Source organism: Mastomys coucha, unplaced genomic scaffold (assembly GCF_008632895.1).
Source record: "Mastomys coucha isolate ucsf_1 unplaced genomic scaffold, UCSF_Mcou_1 pScaffold21, whole genome shotgun sequence".
Classification (NCBI taxonomy): domain Eukaryota; kingdom Metazoa; phylum Chordata; class Mammalia; order Rodentia; family Muridae; genus Mastomys; species Mastomys coucha.
The window spans coordinates 72,779,376-72,794,307 of record NW_022196904.1 but is presented as its reverse complement, the minus strand read 5'-3'; the positions used below and the strand labels follow the sequence as shown (position 1 = coordinate 72,794,307).

Here is a 14,932-nt window from a genome sequence, read left to right as displayed (position 1 = left end):
GGGATTTGAACTCAGGACCTTTGGAAGAGCAGTCAGTGCTCTTACCCGCTGATCCATCTTGCCAGCCCCGATCATACATTTTTGAATGCCTTTTTGCCTTTAGATTCCTGTTGTGGTGTGCCCTGTTAATGCTGATAACACTTCCTTCTGGGTTGTTAGATATTTTTAGGCATTGTTTAGACATGAGGGCATAAGCCTCAAACACTTCAGGTATTACAAAGGTTAGAGCACACTGGTGCATGCTTTCTTACTCTATAGGCTTTATTGAGGATGAAGTAAATCTTCACTGTCACTTGTCTTTAAAATCCAATTTTCTTACCCACTTCTTGTACATATTCCCTTACCTTACAGTATCTTCTAGACTAGACAGTTTTCAGTCTTTACACTTTAACCTACAACCTACCTCACACTCATCCAAGTAGGATATGGAATAAGAGCCCCGTCCCCCTGTACCCCCCTCACACACATATATATCAAAGTGGGTAGCCCTGTTTCCTGGAGAATCTGACCTTTCCTCATTGCTCTGCCCTGTACCCATTTTTAGAGTCTCTACCCTACTCTACCACTTCTGTGGCCAGCATCACAGTCTTACTGCTGCTTTCAAGAAAGGCCGATTCCCAATCTTGTAGCACAGTCACAACACCCAGCTGGGAGTTCTTTGGTTAATACTGGCCCCTTTGTGAAAATTTGCACACAAATTTTCAAATCAGCTTGAAAAGTCTTATACACATGGGGGTGGGGGAAGGATACATTGGACATATATCCTTCAAGGATGTGACCCCGGTGGCATATCCCTTAATCAAACCCCACCTAATAGGCTATCAGTCTAATTCCCCACTGGACTGCACTCAGCCTAGCTGCACTCTCTGCTGACCACCTTTACATATCCTTCCTTCTGGGATCCAGAGAACCTCAGAGTTCTGACAAGAAACGCTGGGCCTGATGTTTTCCCTCTATCACAAGAGGCTGCATGAAGGGAATTATTTTGTTTGTCTTGAGGGAGTGGGCAGTAAGCAGTACTTTCAGAAATGATAATATTTAGTCAAACAGTTAAGGACCACTTCAGAATTTAAATGGGATTGCCAGGCACTACCCCTGACACTATCTTTCCTAAGAGGCTGAGGCAGGAGGATTGTGATTTCAAGGTCAATCTGTGTTCTATACAGGGAAACTCAACTTCCTTTTTAAAAAAGTAGAGAACTTTTGTGATATTTTAATAAAGCAGTATATACTTTTAAAAAGATTTGTTATAGTTCTTACTACTTTCATTCAATGTAACTATAAATTACTAAAATTTTCTAGGAACATTTACATGGAGTAGTTCCCAAAATAAAAATACATTTATACTTATTGAAATTACTTAATACCAAGTTAATGGTACATTTCTAAAAAGCTATTTTTTTAAAACATATTTGGAATTTTCCCTTCAGAGGTTAAAAACCATTCACAGTGAAAATTATGAAGTAAAAACACTAAGCAAAGATATCAACATAGAGCTATTGAAACAAGTTTTGAGTTTAAGGAGAAAATATTTTTTAAAATAATTTAAATTACCAAGCGTAGATTTTTAAGGAATCTAGTAACCTGAGAATGTGAGATTATTTCATGTGAATTTCTACCTTGTCAGTGGGAGAGTGAAATGCAAAGAAATAATCTAATCCACAAACAGAACAAATACCATTTCTAAAGCTTATTAAGAAACCTGGAGTCTGGGATTTTACCAGCCTGAATGTACCTGATCTACTATAATCTCAGAAGCTGAGCACGGTCCGCTCTGGTTAGCACTTGGATGGGAGGAACCCTCTGGAACTGTCTTATTTGTATCTCATGATTTATCCAAACGGAACTTGAGAAGATGGCGGCAAGAGATGGAAATCTTAAGAGTTTTGTGTGGATCACAGCTATACAAACAGGGAAAAGGAAAAAGCTACAATAGCCTTCATTCTCCTGTGAGGAACACAAGGCAGACTCTTCACCTGGAAGGAGATCCTGCCTCATCCTACAAGGACGCCTCTGCACACTGCTGCACAGTCCGTGTTATCTGCTGTGGCTGCTGCACTGTCCAGTCTACAGTGTCACTGTGCAGGTCAGGTGACAGACACAGGGACCACGTGCTATATTTAGCAGCAAATGATTAAAACAACCACTTATTATCTAGGTCATCATTATTACTTTCCCAGAAAATGGCTATTACAAAAGAATCCTCATTGTTTTCATTAGTAAACATATGAACATATATATTTTATAACAAATACCTTTTGTCCTCCAGATTGTGATGTTGTAAGGTTTACAAAAGTGTGAGCAGGCACTTTCGAACACTATTGGTAGTTACAGCAGTTAGGGCACTTGCTTTGTGAGTTAGCAGTGACAGCTGCAGAAGCCTGACATGGCCAAATGAGCAGAGCTCTGCACAGACAGCTGTACATCCGTAAATACTACAGGACCAAATGGGTTTATGGACCTGAGTGCTCATGACTCTTATTTCCTCATATAACCCGATAATCCTTACTTTTCTATACTTTCCTTATTTTTGTAAGAGACATACATTATCAACAAAGCAAAGAAGAAAAACAGTATTTATAAAGTGATCTGGTATGCTCAGATATGATGACTTACATCTGACCTTCACAGAGAAATTTCCAGAAGGCTTACACTGTCCTAATCACAGCCTGTATTTACAAGATTTTTGTTGCTTTGATATGTGCTGTGTGGATGCTTAAAATCGATATATATATATATTTTAAAATGTTTTATGACTTAAGCTAAAACATAAAATTATTCAAATATATGAAATTCATGTCAGTTTCCAGTTATTAAAATTTAAATTTATGACCCAATAGCAGTTTTATGTCTGAATTGAGGGCACTGCATTTTTCTTCCAAAATAAACCACAATCTTAGTTGACCTGTTTGGGAAACATTAAAACATCTCACTGATTTTAGAGCTATCATTTCTCCATCTCTAGCATTTTAATCTGACCTTTCTCGTAAGTCATCCAAACATCGCTGAAGGTGGACCTCCCCGGCAGTGACCAAAACATGCTCTCCTGTTTCTTGAATTAAAATCTGGACACACGGATCAGCCTGGTTTAGCAGTTTCATTCCTTTCACAAGCTGAGGCATTTCACCTAGATGACAAAATGAAAAAATAACCATGATAGAAGAACCAATATGACCTAGAGACAAAAACAGCATGGCTCTGCTGGGGGAATTACAATAAAATAAGCTCTTAGGTCCCAGTGGTGTGAAGAACCCACCCTCTTGTAGCTGACTTGTACAGCCAGCCAGGATGGGGCCCACAGAGGCTTATCATTAGGATGCCAAGGCTGATTTACATGACGTACATCTCTTCATCAAATTCTTAGCAGATAAAAACTATTATCACCATGCCTGTGAATTCACTTCTGTCTTACTAGTAACATATATATTATAGATCTAGAAATACAGCAACACTTCTTCAAATAGTATATAAAATTATCAGATACACAAATCATTTATGATATCTGAGAAATTGCCAGAACTTATATTAAAATAATAATAATTTATAAGACAGGCTTGGTGACACAGATTTGCAATCCCAGCCACTCAGGAGCCTAAGGCAGGAGTATCTCGACTTCAAAGTTTGCTTGGGCTACAGAATAAATTCCAGGCCAGCCTGAACAATTTAGTGAGATTCTGTAGTGACAGGGTTTGTTAGAGGTGTATTTTGTTGGCACAGAGCCTGTCTGCTGTGCACAAGGACCTTAGTTGGACTCCTAGCACTGCAAGAAACAAAACAAAGCAAAGCAAAACAGATTTGTGAGAGCACTTGAGAGAATCGTGGGGCTCAGGACCCATAGTAGCTAGCTACTGCACCCTCTGCGCTCCCTTCCTCACACATGCCTGGTACAGAACCACTTCAACCCAACAGCAGTGGGAGGGGAGGGGAGGAGAGGGGAGGGGAGGGGAGGGGAGGGATGGGACGGAGGTCTGCATTTGGGATTTGCTTTTTTTCTCCTACACATTGATTGCCACTGTGGCCTCCAGCCAGGCCAGAGCCCATCTTCTGATGCTGAGAGTAAAGACTGAGGCCTTTCCTACACAGTCAGTCAGGACTGCTTTGATTCAACATTTTGCCTCACAGCTCTCCAGCATGCAGTTTCAACATGTGAAAGCACAGGAGCATTCTGCAAGGCAGAAACAGGAGGAGACTAAAAGAAATTCAACACTCATTTATTTTTGAATTAAAGTTCTAAAAATAGCTAACACTATTTATAGTGTTAAAACGCCAGACAAGCATTTTAGAAGTGGACAGCATAGAAGGAACACACACATTAATGTTCTCATTGTGTGGGTGAGGAAACAGCTGGAGAGAGTGAAGAGGATTTGTGTCCAGAGCCAACAGCAACTATGTGGCAGAACCTGTTTCTGAAGCTGTTTGGCTGGGTTTAGAGCCTAGGCTTTGTCCACAGACACCGCAGCCCCATAGACCAGGTGGCTGCAAACCACACTGGAGTACAGGGAACCCCGAGGGGAGGCAGGATGGGGTTTCACCCTCTTAGAGCCCTTTCAGCATATCGTGGCTTCCCCTTGCTCACGTGGGTAGATCCCATCTTTGGTGTTGGCTTGACTAAGAATCTGAAACCTAACTTAAAGGATTGCTACACAGACACAGGTGAGACTCACAATACAGGAAGACAGAAATAACAGGAAGACTAAGCTCGTTATTAGTTCTCCACCAGCTGGATGACAAAGCCCAACCTGTATACATTTGTCACCATTTATACATACTTAAATCTATCTCTTAGCTAAAGGAGACAGTTTAAGAGTGAGGAGAGAAGAAAGTTTTAGAATGAAATTTGAAACTTAGAGTCAACATTGAAATCAGGGATTTGAAAACATTTCTGGTAGCCATTGTGTGCCCAAAATCAACATAGACACATTCAATACATTAACCTTTTAAAATTTAGAGGATTATTTTTCTTCCTTTTATTTTAAAAATCTTACAAATGGACAGTTAACTCATGGCACAGACATTGATACTAAGGAGTGTATGAGGAAGTGACATCAAGAAAAGTAGACATTTATTTTCTGCATTTGTCGAGAACTTGGTGTAATTGTTAAATGTTCTAGAAGGAAGATGATGATTCAGTACAGACCGCCAGCTGGGTATTTCTCCTCTGCGGCTCACCAACACTGACAATAACAGTCAAAATCAAGTGTTACAATAATGGAGTCTAGGAGACACCTCTGACAGTAACAGCACAATGTGCCAAGTTAAGAGTTTGAAACTAATGAAGCACTGCACAGCAGCCAGCCTTGCAGGTGACCTCAATCATCCTGGCCTCCTAATATTCAGCTCCCTGACAGTAGCAATGACATTTGACAACACAATATTGTGGAAGTGGTGATGTGTGACTGCTAAAGCTACCTCTAGATTGCTCAGTCACTTTGGTCTGATGCAGAACACCTGAATATCAAGTGAAGGGGCCCTTGGGAAAACAGAGGGCTAAACTCAAATGGATAGTTAGTTCATATGAGTGACTCTTGGAAGCAGTTAATCTGTACATGGCTGCAACCAGAATATGCAAAAAAGCCACTAGTTGGGGACTCTAAGCCCTACTGCCTCCAGATTACTGACCAAAGGACGAATAAGAGATGTTTCAGACTATTAAATTTTGCAGTATCTTGCCATGACATACTATTATATAATTAATACAACTGCAAACCACAATTACAGATAGAATGCATATGTACCAAAAAGACCCATAGAAGCATAGTTGTTTTATTTCTCAATTTTTAAATAATTTATATTTTTGGTGTTTCATAATACATACAAAACATCAACAGAAAAACTAATGTACCTGGAAGCCCTGTTTCGGCTAAGGAGGATTTCTTATTTTTCCTCAAAGGAAAGATTTAGGATTATCTCTAAGGTAGAGGTTTGAAACCTCATTAAATGTATGACCTCAGACAAGTTGGCTTCTTCTATTTTATTTTAAAATTATATACACGTGCATGTGTTTGTGCACATGAGTGAAAAGTGCCCTCAGAGCCCAGAAGAGGCCTTTGTACCCCCGAGTACAGCAGCGATGGCTGTGAGCCACTGGACATGGGCGCTGGGAAATGTATGTGTATCCTCCGCAAGCACAGGGTATAATCTTAGCTGATGACCCGTCTCTACTGTACCAGTTTCTATTATTTAGTTTTACAACTTTTCTAGTGTTGGGAATCAAACAAATTATACCTATAAATTGTACCTAATTACCTCTGTTATGCCTCAGTCATACACACATGAAGATGAGATTAAAAACTGCACTTGAGTGGCTGCCAAGAGGATTAGATGAGAAACTCAGTGTCAAATCTGCAGTTTTGGGATGCATGCACACAGGATTAACAAGAATGATGAAAGCAGTCATGGTTTGTGGGCATTTGAGGCTGTGTGTGGAGTTCTGAACAGCTTTGAGTGTCAGGGGCAGAGGCTGGCCAGTGGGACCTTTGAACCCCAGCTTGAGAAATCCCAGAAGAAAAGTATGAGAGCAAATGGGTGTGGTTCTCTATGACAGAGGAAATGGCAAGGTTCTGGATGAATCCAGTTCATCAGGCTACTAAGGCTTCATAAAAAAGACAAAAGGTCTCAAAGCTAAGAGCTGTGTGCAGGGATAACAACAGGTCCATCCGTGGCTTAGCGGGCAGTGTTATTGGGAGTCTTGCTACGTACGAGACAGTGGAACTTTTTCATAGTTATTAGACATGGGACCCATGAATGGATGATTCTCCAAGGGAGGATGAATATAAGACAGGGGAGCCAAGCACAAACACTACATGTGCTTTGAGGGCTCAGGACATGGGGGCAGCATAAAGGACAGTTTCTCAGACACTCTGAATATAAAATTAGAAACAGGACAGAGTAAAACATTTAGAAACTGAAGCATACAAAGGGATACTTCAGTAATGCAATCCATGAACATGGTGTCTCCAGCAAGAACAACACACTTTATGGAAAAACAGCAATGCTTCTTTAAAAATCATAATGAGAATTGTGTCCTTCTTTCAAATATTTCAATTTAGATTTTAGAAGCTCAAAAAAATTAATCAATAGCATATGAGGAAATGTACTTTGGCCTCCAGGTAGATAACCAAATAATTCTGTTTAACTACCTTATTTTTGAACGAAGTAGAGAAAACATCATTTGAAGCATGCCATGAACAAGAAAGAAGCCAGGTATTGGGTTGAATCCTTTATGTCAGGGAGATATGAGGCAGCTCACAGCCACCTGTAACTCTAACTTCAGGAGATGGTGCTGTCCTTTGGCCTCTGCAGGCACCCCATATGCATGCATGCACACAAATGGAGACACACACACACACACACACACTGAAAAAAAAAATAGGCACATGCCTTAAATCCTAGCATTTGGGAGGCAGAAGGAGGATTTCTCAGTTTGAGGCCAGCCTGGTCTACAGAGTGAGTTTCAGGACAGCCAAGGCAACACAGAGAAACCCTGTCTCAATAAATAAAAATAAAAACAAAAACAGAAATTAGTAACTATTTGATAATTTAAGCCCTAATATTTTAACAGAAATTTTCTACAAGGCTGTTATCCAAGCTAAATATTATCCAAGCTAAATCAAAGATCAGCAGGACCAGTTTCTGGACAGTTTCCCAATATTGTTCTAGGGACTCAGGGACCATGAGCAGCTACGTCTATGCCTAAGAACTCAAAAAAAATTTTTTTCAGGTCTTAGACCTAGGGAGAGAAAGGATATACAGGTACCAAAAAATAACAGTAGACCTAGTATATACCTAGTACTTTAATGAGAACATTAAATCCTTCCGCAGAAAACTGCCTTTCAACACCTTCTTTATGATCCCTTAAGGGAAGGTTTGTAGAATCTTCACTGACCATTATGAGGTACTAGGAACAGCTAGGTCCCAGGGGGACAAATAAACACATTAACAAGTGAAGCAAGCTGGGTATGGTGGTCCACGCTTTCAATCTCAGCACTCAGGACACAAAGGCTGGCGGATCTCTGAGGCCAGCCTGGACTATACAGGATGTTCCAGGCTAGCCAGGGGTAGGTAGAGAAACTCTGTCTCAAAAGCAGGACAAAGCAACCCAAGCCAGTCAAATGCTTCTAGGAACAGCGCCATCTTACTTGGGTGCTTTGGTTCAACAGCAACTCTCACAATCGGGGTGGCTTCAAAGTTGAGGGGAATAAACGGCGGGCAGGATGGCAGGCTGCACAAAGTTGCAGATTTTAGCACAAAGTCCTGGAGGCCTCCAATTCCTGCAGAGAGAAAAAGACCCAGGGGATTAATCAATTCTGAACTTACATTAGGAAAATAACACACAGACCCAGTACATACCCGGTACACTGCCAACTGATAAGGAGGGAGCGAGGCATGCACTGTGTGGTGCTTTGTTTTTTTTTTTAAACCTAGATATAATATTACTCTTGCCAAAAATCCAGAAGTTCTGGGTGGGTATGGTGGGACACAACTTTAGTCCCAGCACTGTAGAGCAGAGGCAGGCAGTTCTCTGTGAGTTCCAGGCCAGCCAGTGCCATACAGTGAGATTCTGTTTCAAAAAATAAACAAACAAAGAAACCCCCCCGTTTTTCTTTTGCGGATAGGCGAATTCAGTTGCATCAGGTTTAGTGACAGCGTATCTATATTGACAATAGAAACAATCACTTCTAGACTCTGTATATATGTTCATGTGGCTATGTGCATATATGTTTCGGGAGTGCATGTGCATGAGTGTGCACATGTGTGTGGAGGCCAGAGGTAGACATCAAGCACCTTCTTCAATAGCTTTCTGCCTTATTTTTTGAGAGAGGGTCTCTCGTTGAACCTGAAGTTCACCAGCTGGCTAGACTGGCTGGCCAGTGAGTCCAGGGGTGTGACTGTCTCCCTTCCCCCAGTAGTGAGGTTCCCCTGGGGCTTTTATGTGGCTGCTGGGGATCCAAACTCAGGTCTTCATGCTTGTACAGCAGACACTTTCCAGACTGAGCCACCTCTCCAGGCCCCACTTCTAGATAATTTGTTTGAAAACAATGATTATTTCAAGTTATAGTTTTTAATCACCCTTCAAAATATATACCAATTTAATAAATATGAACCTCTGCTAAAAATAACCATCTTGCTAAGTATAATTTACATACAAATAAGGGGAATTTAGAAATCTACCATGTGACATGGCTACTGAGTATTTAACTCCCCCAGATATTCTGAATTCTACTCCAGTTTTAAAGAGAATTCCAGTTCCCTCTCTGGGCTCCTGGATGATGGCTATCATGAGACTCTGAAGGGTACACTTGGTCTCTGGATAAATGAGATAGGCTGGAGAGACTTTCCTAGAGAGATGAAAGGACATTCTGATCTCACATCCAGAATCAGAGTGGACAGGATCTTAGAACACATTAAGAACCATGCAAGAGGACCATTTGGGAGTCATTGTGTTGAAATAAAAGACTGAAAAAGCTAAGAGCTTTAGGGCAAGGTGCTGGAGGAGAAAAGGGCAGCGCTATGGGCGTAGAAACAACCAAGGAAAGGAAAGCCTGCTGTGGATGTCTCAACCTGAGCACAGTCAGAGGCACTGTCTCATGAAACCAGTTCCAAGTGCACGGGACAAAGAGTTCATTCTGCTATGATCAAGCATGTGGCCCTATCTGTACATGCCTTTGCACTCCAACAAACCCTTTTGATTGAAATCCTAATTCCTTAGTACTGTATCCATTGGCCCAGAACCCAGAAGTGTCCCTAACTGCAGCTTCTTCCTGTTTGTCTCTCTGGCGTCAAGGTGTAACACATCTGGGGCTGGCAAAATCTCTAGCAGGGCTACTACAAATAGCTTCATCTCTGTTCCTGAGGCCGGGCTTCAGGAAACCCCCATAGTAAGTACACCCTCTCAAACTTCATTCATCCTGCTTCTGACCTCTGACAGCGGCACTTCCTTCCTGCACACAGCACACAGTCTCACTGGGAGGACGATTGCTGCCCTCCCTTTCCTCTACACTACGAGGGATATGAGTTGCAGAATCTGAATACTAGCTCTTACATTTTGCTGTTCCAGTAACCAAACCTATTCTTGCTATTTAGATCTGCCCAGATCTGCTGGCATGACAAGAATTCCCCCAAATAGGAAAAAGTCAATGCTATAGAATTCATAGCAAAGGACATAATCCAAAGAGGAAAAAACCCTTGTTACCTGTATGTAACTTTATTTTTTTTCAAATCCTATTTTTAATGGTGGTTCTTAAACGCTTTAACCTCCCTTTAGCCCACCACCCACCAGAGGTAGTGGAAAACAATGGATATGGGGGGAAGTGGACCTGTTTAGAAAGGTTCTTTGGAGCAACTCCTGTCTGTGTTGTCTGGAAATTGGCAGTTCAGTTCATATAGGTTAGCAGGTAGTGGAAGCTACATCCACTCGAAAACACTTCATGGATATACCAGCAGTCCAGTTTGGTAGAGTTGGGTTAGCAACAGGGTGACATGACCTAGCACAGGCAGGCCTCAGCCTCGGCTCGAGTCAGCAGGAGGGGCCAATAGGAACACTGGGAGAAGTTCTTAGCTGTCCCTCTTCATCCCACCACTGATTCCTATTTATACTCTCCAAATACCACATGTCCCCCATGTGCCTCACCTCAGCATGTGCATCCAATCAGCCTGAGTCTGAGGAAGCGGCAAGAAGCTGCAGCACACCACCAGAAGTTTTCTTGGTGCACTTCTCTCTACGGAGTCCTGACAAATGCAGCGCAACTAAGCGATGTAAGGTGGACCAATACGTGTGTGTTGTTAGCCAAGAATCCTTCAACACGTGTCCTTTCACGTGCTTGCTTTAGCAGAACATCCTCTCTCCTGTGTCTGCTTCAGTGAAACGTTCCTTCACGAGTCTGCCTTAGCCTGTCACACCTGTGTCCACTTTAACAAAACGTTCCTTCATGTGTTTGCCCCAGCAAAACAACATCCCACAGATTTTCCGAAGAATCCTAAAGTTTCTACTTCACCTGTATTTCAGGTTACCGATTTTATTTAATTTAAAATATAATTTAAAGACCCAGAAAAATTACTATTAAGGTTATCTGGGCAAATCACAGTAGACTGAAATCTCTGAAAATTTTGTGATAGGTTACAGGACAACATTAAGTGTGCACTTGGTTTTCATATCAACTACAGTCTGAAACTTTTTTTTTTTTTTGCCTTAAAAATAATGCCATCAAATTCAGTTTTGAAAAAACCAAAACCAGCATCCGCATTAGCCAACACCCTCACACTGCTGCTGCTTCTTCTCCCTCTCACTTTCTCCTCTTAGGGACACCTTTATGCTATTACAACATTTAATAAGCTTGCTTTCGTTCTTTACTTACTTAAATCATGATTTTTTTTCACTTCAATCATTTTAGTAGATATTATAATAATTAGCCAGGCATGAGAACCCCATACTCAGGAGGCTGAAGCAGGATGTTTATGTATCAGAGTCAGTTTGTGCTATACAGACCTTTTCTCAAAACAGAAACCTAAACCTCACTATTCCTTCCAACTAGACTTTTAGGGGAGGGCACACTCCCAAGGAATCATTTCAGAATTTCTGAATTGGGAAGAGACTGGCTCCATGTGAAAAATCCCTAATGATGGTGGCCATCAGTTTTAGTCCCTATATTTATTTCCAAGGTTTTTTTTTTTTAGTTCACTTTATATCCCATTTACTGCCCCCTCCCCACACAATTCTTCCCCCCATCCCCTTCTTCTCTGAGAGAGTGGGATACCCCCCTCTTGGTATTCCCCTACTCTGGTATATCAAGTTTTTTTGGACTAGGTGTATCCTCTCCCACTGAGGGCAGACAAGGCAGTCCAGCTAGAAGAACACATCCCACGGTCTGGCAACAGCTTTTGGTACAGCCCCTGCTCCAGTTGTTCAGGATCTACATGAAGACCAAGCTGCTACTCATGTGGGGGTGGTGGTGGGGAGCTGGGCTAGGTCCAGACCATGCATGCTCTTTGGTTGGTGGTTCAGTCTCTGAGAATCCTAAGGGTCCAGGTTAGTTGAATATGTTGGTCTTCCTGTGGAGTTCCTATCCCCTTCAGGGCCTGTAATCCTTCCTCCTGTTATTCCATAAGAGTCTCCAAGTTTCATCACTGTTGGGCTGTGGGTGCCTGCATTTATCTGAGTCAGATGCTGGGTGGAGCCTCTCAGAGAACAGCCATGCTAGGCTCCTGTCTGCAAGCACAACACAGACTCACTAATAGTGTCAGGGACTGGTGCTTGCCCATGCCATGGGTCTTAGGTTGGGCTGGTTATTGGTTGGCCATTCCCTCAGTCTCTGATCCATCCCCTATGCCTGCATTTCTTGTAGATAGGATAAATTTGGGATTGAAAGTTTTGTGGGTAGGCTGGTGTCTCTATCACTCCATTGGGGTTCCTGATGGATTACAGGAGGTGGCCTCTTCAGGTTCCATATTATTTCCAAGTTTTAGAAGTACAAAAACAAACAAACAAAAGTACAAAAGCCAGATTAAGGAATCTGGAGATAAAAGCGGTTTATGGAACAAAAAGAACTCTAGCTTGTTTTTTTTTTTGTAACTGACCGAAGGTAAATGAGTGCTAGCTCATGCTACACTTACATGCTAGCTGGTGACAGGATGACAGTCACCAGAACCAAATAAATGCTGAGTTCTTCAACTGGGCACAGAGGCCCTCGCTAGGCTCTCTATCATTCATTTAATTCTTTTGAATCAAATATTAATAATATTTTACAATGTTAGCAGGCCATTTTTTTCCAGGCTGTCCCTAATATCCCTACTAAAAAGTAGCTCAGACATAAACAATACAAAAGATATATATAAAAAGAGTGGCTAAAGCTTTTACAGATTGAGAAGTAGGTTGGCTTTCTGTTACATAGGCTGAATCCATCTGGCACGAGGTTGTCCTGCAGGCAGGAAGAGAGTAAAGCTACTGCTAAATGCTAACACTGCTTTTTGGGGACAAGCTGGTCAGCTGTCTGTACATAAAGCAGCATTATTGTCTTAAGAAAAACAGGTTTGTAAAGTACTCTTCCCAGTCTAAAAGAAAAGCTTTACTGGGTTTATGACTTGTTGGAAAATATGTTAACATTCTAGATAGCAGATGCTCCCTAATATTTAACATTATTATAGTGAAAGACTCCCAGCCTGCCCTTCTCAAGCTGGCTGGGCAAAATTGATGGGTTCCGTTAAACTCTGGAAAAGCTCACTTGCACATAGTCTCAGGCCTGTTCAAGCTGAGAACCACTTTGGAAGGAACATGGGGACTTCTCTATTGCTTAAGTACATCCCTCAGGATGTGGGATGTCCTTGGTTGTACAAAGCAACATTCTGCCCTATGCACAATGCCATTAGGCACCCAAGGAACCCAATTTATCTGCTCCCAGGTTACACTCCAGTTCTGCTATCTTGTCCCTCACTCAGCTCCAAAGAGTGCTAGTGAACCCACACTGTAGAACCCTCATCATGGAGGTGGGGAGTCGGGGGAGGGAAGGCCAGAAACATGCTTTTCCAAGCCTGCTTAGCCAGCACTGCCAAGGTTGATGGGTATTGGCTAGCTAAGGTGTTCAGAACACTGGGTGCCTCTTAGATATACTAAGCAGGTCCAGTAAATCAGCAAACTGTCAGCTTCTTGATGTTAGGGGTGGCCAGAGAAAAGTCTTGCAACCACGACATTAAAATGTCATTTTTCCCCCCTTCTCATAGGAACAAATAAGCTAAAAATAGGTCTTAAGCAGGTTACATTAAGAACTGGAAGCCCTTTCCTCAGAAGAGAATAATAAAACACTAATACCTTAAAGAATTATAAATTTTTAATTTTGTTGTGTTTAAGAATGGGGAGCAAATTATCCATTGAGGTAAGAGAGTTATAACTATATCACCTAGCATCTCAATTTATGCTCAAGATGAGGTCAAGAGATTTTGCTGATACACCCAGGCCTGAGAGACGAGGACTGAAAGAAGAAGCACATGGTGTGGTCAGCACCAGAGAGCTGTCTAGTGCCGTGTCAAAGGCAGATCAGAGAGGAATAGAAGAAGCCTTCCTGTTGTCTTAGTGTTACTCCAGGACAAAGCAGCACTGCAGCTAGCCCAGCAAGCAAGGAAGCATGTGTGTCAGTAAGACAGCGGAAGTGGTGTTTTCTGCTAGGTCAGAAATAGCTGGGAATGACTGGATAAGGTGAGGGAGGGGATTCTAGGCCCAGTCCTAGCACTCCCCAAAGCTCAGGGCAGTGTGACATGGGAGAGCACAAGGCTCAGGGTACTGCAGATAGGTGAGCACAGGGCTGACCTTCACTGCATGGACTCTGCTCTTTAGTGTGAAGGCTGTGGATACGGGGAGACTACAGTTCAGGATTAGGAACCCAAGGGGAGCTGTTCCTTGTGAACGTCACAGCATGAACTCTAGTCTCTGGTGTGCAGGCTATGGACGCTGCAGACCAGCTGGATTTGGAACTGAGGTGAGGCTGTCCCTGCAGTGGTTTGTTAGAGGCTGGAAGGAAGAAAGGGAAGAAACACGGATGAAATTGAGATTCTGCTGTGGGCAGGGAAGGGGCGCATCACCAGGCCAAACTCTTCTTTAGGTGTGTATTATTAATTGTGTAATGAACATTTGGATCTACCCTTTTCTCCCCCTCTAAATATTTTTTTCTGTAGTTTGTTTTTTGAAGTTTTCATATTTGGTGTCTAAGTTTTAAAGTTTGGAAAGTTGTGTTCAAAGAACTGACTAGGAAACATTAACATTTCCTCTAGTCTTCCAATAATATGAGTTTTAAGGGCAGGGCTGCACAACAGGCACTGCATAATGATTCTCCAAGGACTGAATGAACGTGAGCACTTCCTGTCCTCACAGAGCTTAAGAACAACAGAACAAATGGAGAGAAACAAGGAATTAAAGTATAATGTGACCAGTGTTATAAACGGGCAA

General features: G+C 42.1%; 1 protein-coding gene across 3 annotated transcripts in view; it reads right to left on the bottom strand.

The window, feature by feature from the left end:
* The window catches only part of Efl1 (elongation factor like GTPase 1), a 128,610-nt gene that overhangs the window by 21,376 nt on the left and 92,302 nt on the right, over positions 1-14,932 (bottom strand). For all 3 annotated transcript variants that reach the window (XM_031387206.1, XM_031387207.1, XM_031387208.1), the window contains exons 16-17: positions 8,139-8,270; positions 2,980-3,127 (exon numbers count right to left, since the gene is read on the bottom strand). In XM_031387206.1, the coding sequence (XP_031243066.1) occupies positions 2,980-3,127; positions 8,139-8,270 (280 nt within the window). The remainder of the gene's footprint in view (positions 1-2,979; positions 3,128-8,138; positions 8,271-14,932) is intronic.